This window comes from Herpailurus yagouaroundi, unplaced genomic scaffold, assembly GCF_014898765.1.
Source record: "Herpailurus yagouaroundi ecotype Mexico unplaced genomic scaffold, PumYag 28, whole genome shotgun sequence".
NCBI classification, from domain to species: Eukaryota; Metazoa; Chordata; class Mammalia; order Carnivora; family Felidae; genus Herpailurus; species Herpailurus yagouaroundi.
Genome location: NW_024412376.1, coordinates 20,815,708 through 20,822,756, shown reverse-complemented (window position 1 = coordinate 20,822,756; position 7,049 = coordinate 20,815,708). Strand labels below are relative to the sequence as shown.

General features: G+C 35.9%; 1 protein-coding gene across 4 annotated transcripts in view; it reads left to right on the top strand.

The window, feature by feature from the left end:
• CLCN3 (chloride voltage-gated channel 3) overlaps nucleotides 1-7,049 on the top strand; it is a 97,465-nt gene that overhangs the window by 62,151 nt on the left and 28,265 nt on the right. For all 4 annotated transcript variants that reach the window (XM_040470776.1, XM_040470792.1, XM_040470782.1 and 1 more), the window contains 3 exons: nucleotides 2,967-3,066; nucleotides 4,409-4,596; nucleotides 5,576-5,698. In XM_040470776.1, coding sequence (XP_040326710.1) covers nucleotides 2,967-3,066; nucleotides 4,409-4,596; nucleotides 5,576-5,698 — 411 coding nt within the window. The remainder of the gene's footprint in view (nucleotides 1-2,966; nucleotides 3,067-4,408; nucleotides 4,597-5,575; nucleotides 5,699-7,049) is intronic.

Sequence of the window (7,049 nt, the reverse complement as noted above, 5' to 3'; positions counted from 1 at the left end):
AGAGAGAGAGAGAGAGAGAGAGAGAGAGAGAGAGAGAGAGAGAGAGAATAGCCGTAGCTCTGCACTGTCAGCATGGAGCCCAATGTGGGGCTCGAACTCATGAAACTGTGAGACCATGCATGACCTGTGCCGAAATCAAGAGTCGGATACTTAACCAACTGAGCCACCTATGTGTGCCTCCCCTTAAACTTTTTATTATACTTGTATAGCCCCCTACCTCAGATTTTGAAGCAAATCAACATTATATCATTTCAAATATTACTATTTCAGTATTTTGTAAAATGTCACTAATTTAATTGTCATTCTTTTTTTATTTATTAGCTTGAAAATTTCTATAAGGAGAACCTTCTTCATACCAATTATTTGGGTTCCCTGAAGTTCAGATTGTACAGAAAAGGGAGAAGGTTTGAAATTAAATGGTTCCCTAGAATCCTCAAAGTTGACCAATGAGATTTTTGTTTGCTTGTTTGGTTTTTGTTTCTGTATCTTCATGCACTCACAGATTTAAACATATTAGATGTGTTTTAATCATCACTGTTATTATCCTTATTGATGCATATGTTATTCCATTTTTGGCCAGTGGGAACTTCTTTAGGTTGATGCCTGTCTCCTCTGACACATGCTTAGTAGATTTTGGCATATTCTGGGAAAAGAAGATGATCCCACTTCATCTTACATGTTTCCTGCCTGGAGTCAGCCATTTTCCCCAGGGACCCTGCTTCCTTTGAAGGAAAATGGTTTATAGGCAGGGCAGGCACTAGAGGTCTTTCTAGTGTCTGGGCTGGCCATTGTTTTCTACTAGCTTCTTAAGTTTATAGAAACCTTCTGATTTAAATTCAGTACTATTGAGCTTTTGTTTAACCTCCAGTTCTTAAATCTGTATCATCTTTCAGCCATTTCAAAAATCTCAATACCACATATATAACCATATGATTTACTTCACAGTACACACACGCTAGGTTAAGAATATTACCAGCACTGTCACCAGCGATGTACTTACCGAAAAGTTAGTGTTTTCTTTCTTTTTTTTATAATATTTTTTGTTCTTAGTGTTTATCCCACTAGGGTTACACATACAAATTATTTGTTTTAAAGTCCCTGTCCCATTTAATCTGTTGCCTCCCTTCTGTTAAAATAATGATTTACTTTTAACATTTTATGGTTTGTCCCTTTATTTTTAAAAATACAGCATATATGGGGCACCTGGGTGGCTCAGTCGGTTAAAGCATCCAACCGGCTCAAGTCATGATCTCGCAGTTCGTGATTTCAAGCCCTGTGTCACTCTCTGTGTTGACAGCTCAGAGCCTGAGCCTGCTTCTGATTCTGTGTCTCTCTCTCCCTGCCCTTACCCCACTCATGCTCTCTCTCTCTCTCTCTCAAAAATAAACATTAAAAAAATTTTTTTAAGACAAGCATATATATTTATGTACTTATTTTTCTTAGGTAAATGGAAGCCTCCTATACCCACGTGTATCCACTTTGCTTTTCTCCCCTGCACAACACTGCATCTATCTCATTCTTTTTCAGTGAGTGCAGAATTTTCCATTACACAGATAAACTGCAATACCCTTAACCAATACTGTATTGATGAGCATTTAGATGATTTCCAAGGTTTTACCTCATATTGTATAAAACATTATAGTTACTCTCATTGAGAAAAAGCAACATGGGGTTTAATGGTTATTTTTGAAAGAAGGGAACCTAACTTCGACCTCTAAAGAATGCTTAGTATCTGTGATTAGTTGCTTATGGTATAGAAGGTGGAAAATTGCACCTTATTCAACCCAGAACTTAACTGGAATCTTTTTAGTGAGGCCTTATGGCTTAAAGTAGACCAGAGGTTTAAAATAGACCAGATCATTGAATTCCAGCTGTTGCCATTCTGTGGGACAGTTTGAGCACTGAAGTCCTAGGCTGAGAATATGGCTTTTTAAAGCAACAATCCTAGTAGAATAGAAGAGGTTTGGGCCAGTTAGGGATAGCTTAGCAAGTGCATTCTTAAGAGAAGGAAGACTTGCCTTCTTGTGTCTTAGTAGAGTGAGATCTGAAAATCAAATCTATTCCTATCCTGCTAATCTCCCTTCCTCTGCTATATTCAGTAGAGGACTCTTTTACTTTACACAGTGATAGAAGAGAGCCTCTGGACCCCACAGCTGGGATTAAAACTCTACATACCTGCATATTTACAGGCCTGCAAGTTTTGGTAAACCTCTTTACTCACATGACTATTGTATACTATATTTATGAGTATGGTACTATTATTCACTGACCTTACCTTTTAAAGAATATTATAATCCTGCTAGGATTATTATTTAATTGTTAGGACCAAAAAATGGCCAGGGAATGACAGACATTTCAATCTATAATGTCTTATTTCTGTTAATGTAAAAGATGTATATCTGCTAAATTTGATTCAATTTTAAACAGCCTAGGCAAGACTCTTTCTGGTTTGTGGATCCCTTGCTCTCATATCCTGAGGTTTTTGTTAAAAATGCAGATCTCTGAAAAAAAAAAAAATTAAAAAAAAAAAAAAAAAGGCGCCTGGGTGGCGCAGTCGGTTAAGCGTCCGACTTCAGCCAGGTCACGATCTCGCGCTCCGTGAGTTCGAGCCCCGCGTCGGGCTCTGGGCTGATGGCTCAGAGCCTGGAGCCTGTTTCCAATTCTGTGTCTCCCTCTCTCTCTGCCCCTCCCCCATTCATGCTCTGTCTCTCTCTGTCCCAAAAATAAATAAATGTTGAAAAAAAAATTAAAAAAAAAAAATGCAGATCTCTGGGTAAACATTTAGCATCTGGTTTATGGGTATAACAACTGTCTGACATAGCGATTCTGCCCCAAACTCACCTTTCCCATTATTTAGTTTATCAACTACTGTCTCATGTAAAATAAGTGAGAAAAACTTTTAGATTCTAGAATTGTGTCTTCTATTCATAGTTTGAAAAATGAAGCATAAACATTTCTAATTTCAGATCAACAGCAAAAAGAAAGAATCAGCATGGGAAATGACAAAAAGCTTATATGATGCATGGTCAGGATGGTTAGTAGTAACACTTACAGGATTGGCATCAGGTAAAGAAAAATTTTAATGCAATCTTTTTTTGTTAACAGAAAAAATAAATAGTTCTCCTCTCCTTCCTGCAATTTTTTTTTTTTCAGGTCCTGTTGGATTTTTAAAAGCATTTGTTTTGTTTCTTTCAAGAAACTTTCTTAAGTATAAAACTAGGATGCAGGAAGCTTCAGAGTCTAGTCTTGGCTCTGTCACTTTAAGTGTTTATCCAGTTTGGTTGATCTTTGTTCAGTTTCTGTATCTGTAAAATATGTGGTTTGGTCCAGATATACAATAAAGTATCTTTTAATGTTAAATCATTATAAATAGCTAATATTTATTAAGTGCTTCCTATAAGTGTCATGCACTGCCTTAAAATCTTTACACGTATGTAAACGACATGGCAGTCCTATGGAATAAGTACTGTTATTGTCACCATTTTACATAAAGCACGAGAGGTTAAGTAACTTGACTAGGGTGATGTAGCCAGTAAGTGGCCAAGCAAAGATTTAAATTTAGGCAGTTTAGCTGAAGAGCCCACATTTTAACTACCATGTTATAGAGTGCCCACAGAGTCCCTCTGTGTGAGATTTTAAGAAATAGCAGTTGAAGATCTGGAAACAAACATTAAGGACTGTTTTAATGACTTTTCAGTTTCCACCATGGAAGATTATGTCCAGAAGAACATGAGGCAAATTAAAATTTATGTGGAGAATAGAAGGAAGTACTGCTATCTCTAATTGGCATGCACAGGAATTTTGTGGCCACTGTGTTTGTGACCTGTTGATCTTTTCATACAATGAGAAGGATCTAGACTTTGACCATAAATTTGCATATTTTTGTATTTTATCAGTAACATGATCTTGCTACATTTGATTTTCTATTAAGAAAAAACTGAAAATCTGTCAGGGTAATTCATTAATGCTATGAGTTTCACTACTTCTAATGGACATTAAATTTCAATGATATTGAAATCATTTGTAATTTTATTAAGTTTCAGCTTGAAACATTAAAAACTCTGACTTTAATAACCTGATTTGTGAACCTCCTGCCAGATAGCTGTCTTTTAAAGATATTTTTAGTGTGTTTTAAACACCTTTATTACAAATCACAGTGAATTTTAATGATGTAACTACTTTTAATTTCAAACAAAGAATACCCATTTTATTTTAAAGAGTGGCTATTTACAGTTAAAAATATTAAGTTTATATAATATTTCCTATGTGACCCTTTATTTATAGGGAGTCCCCAGTTTTCTTGGACTCTTTTAACTTGATAGTTCTAAATACCTCCCAAAAATGGATTCACTTTTTTTGTTCTTTTTTTTTTTTTTTTTTTATTACCACCTTCAACATGTTTTTACAGGGGCATTGGCTGGATTAATAGACATTGCTGCTGACTGGATGACTGACCTAAAGGAGGGCATTTGCCTTAGTGCATTGTGGTACAACCATGAGCAGTGTTGTTGGGGATCTAATGAAACAACATTTGAAGAGAGGGATAAATGTCCACAGTGGAAAACATGGGCAGAATTAATCATAGGTCAAGCAGAAGTAAGTCTTGCTGTGTCTAAAGATGAATTAATAATTGATACAGTGAAATGAGTCTCTAATTCACTTAATTAACAGAATTATTCACAGATTCTTGCAGCTGCATTAAAAGAAAAAATGTAATAGGATAGATTGGAAAATATGAGAATACATTGCAGCAAGTAAAATGTAAATCTTCAAGAAGCTTTTGTATTAGTTAACTACATAGTCACATTCAAGTCTATTCAATTATGACATTAAATGTCTTATTGTAGAAAAGTGTGATAGGATCTGTTTAATCACAGAAAGTTAATATGAAGTCAAGTTATTAAAACTGCTTAACATATCACAATTGTCAGGAAGTATGAATTATCAAAAAATTTAGTAAAATAAGCCTTGCAACTGGAGATATCTCGAAGAAATCTATAGATTTTTCTTTGTGATATTATAGTATTTAAATGATTATTTTACTGTTCTTGATGTTCTATATTGAAGAACATTGTAGAAGTTAGAATGTTATATAATATATGTAGTTGTGTGGTCATATGCGGATATATTTTTAAAGTTTTGTTATAGCTGAATTTTCAAGCTATAAAAAGAGAATATATTTGCTGGTAACATGGGCAGTATGCTGTTTCTCATTTGATCCTCAGGAAAATTGCAGCAGAATGAGATCTAAGTGGGAATGCAATTTTGTCTTCACAACTGTTTCCAAAATGTGGTTTGTGGGTAGGCAGAGCTTAAAGTGTAGCAGATTTTTGACATTTAGACTTTAGGGATCAAGAAAAAGCTAGGAAAAACATTCAATAGATTAAGGCCCTTTATATATATATGAGTATGTCTTTTTGATTGTACTTAAATATTTTGTTCATATAAAGCTTTTACTAATGTGGAAGTAAACCAGGAAACTTGTGAGTTTTACCCAAATTTCTTATGTGGCAAGCACTTGCATTAGGGGTACACTGTAAATTAAATTTATACTATTAAATGCTTTGCCTTTTAGGGCCCTGGTTCTTATATCATGAATTACATAATGTACATCTTCTGGGCCTTGAGTTTTGCCTTTCTTGCCGTTTCCCTGGTAAAGGTATTTGCTCCATATGCCTGTGGCTCTGGAATTCCAGAGGTAAGCCATACAATATTTAATACCATTAATCATTAAGTGATTGTTACAGTGTTTATCTTTTGCCTTTAGGGGGAAAAAGTAGTCTTTCTGGGGAAATGGTTTGTAACATGAGGAAGAAAATTAGAAAAAGAAAATCTTAAAAATGTAAGCTGATTATAGATATCACTGAAAGAAATTCTTCCCCATAGTCATTTTATCATTAACTGTGAGGGTTGATTTTTCTTTTTCCACCACTAATTTAGCACGTGACTAAACAAATATCAGAAGACTCAGTTATAAACCTGGAAAATTATTATGTGGCCTAAAGTTCTGTGATAGATTAGTTGATGTTTTGCTGCTATGAACCTGACTTGAATACGTTAATTCTCTTTTTATGACTATCTTTTTTTTTTTAATTTGTTTTTAATGTTTATTTTTGAGAGAGAGAGAGAGAGAGAGAGAGAGAGAGAGAGCGAGCAGGGGAAGGGCAAAGAGAGAAGGACACACAGAATCTGAAGCAGGCTCCAGGCTCTGAGCTGTCAGCACAGGGCCCAGTGTGGGACTCGAACTCAACAAACCACAGCATCATGACCTGAGCTTAACTGACTAAGCCACCCAGGCACCCCTATTACTGTCTTTTAACTAGATAAGTTAACAGTTCTTGAATTTGGTAGATAATATTTATAACCATTTTATACTTGAAAATAAACATTTGATCATAGTGGGTCAGTAGTACAAACTTTTGGATTTTTTTAAGTCAACATTAATTAATTAATTAATTAACTAATTTAAGGTTTATTTTGAGAGAGACAGAGAGCATGATTGGGGGAGGGGCAGAGAGAGGATCCCAAGCAGGCCCCATGCGGTCAGCACAGAGCGAGCCTGACATGGGGTTCAAACTAATGAACCGTGAGATCATGACCTGAGCCAAAATCAAGATTTGGATGCTCACCTGACTGTGACCCATCCAGGTGCCCCTATCAACAGTATTTAAAGAATACATTGAATAATGTGATGGGAACTCATTTCTTTCCCTTTTTAATTTTTCTGTCTTAAGTAAGTTATCAGCTTTTTCTAGCACATTTCCTTTTGAAATGTAGTGATTTTTAAAATTTTGTTAGTTATGAATGTCTTGGGGTGCCTGGGTGGCTCAGTTGGTTGAGCATCTACCTTTTGGTTTCAGATGTGGTCGTGGTCCCAGGGTTGTGGGATCAAACTCCGCATCGGGCTCCATGCTCAGCATGGAGCCTGCTTGGGGTTCTCTCTCTCTCCCTCTGCCCTCTCCCCTGCTGGTGTGGGCACGATCTCTCTTTCTCTCTCTAAAAAAGGAAGGAAGGAAGGAAGGAAGGAAGGAAGGAAGGAAGGAAGGAAG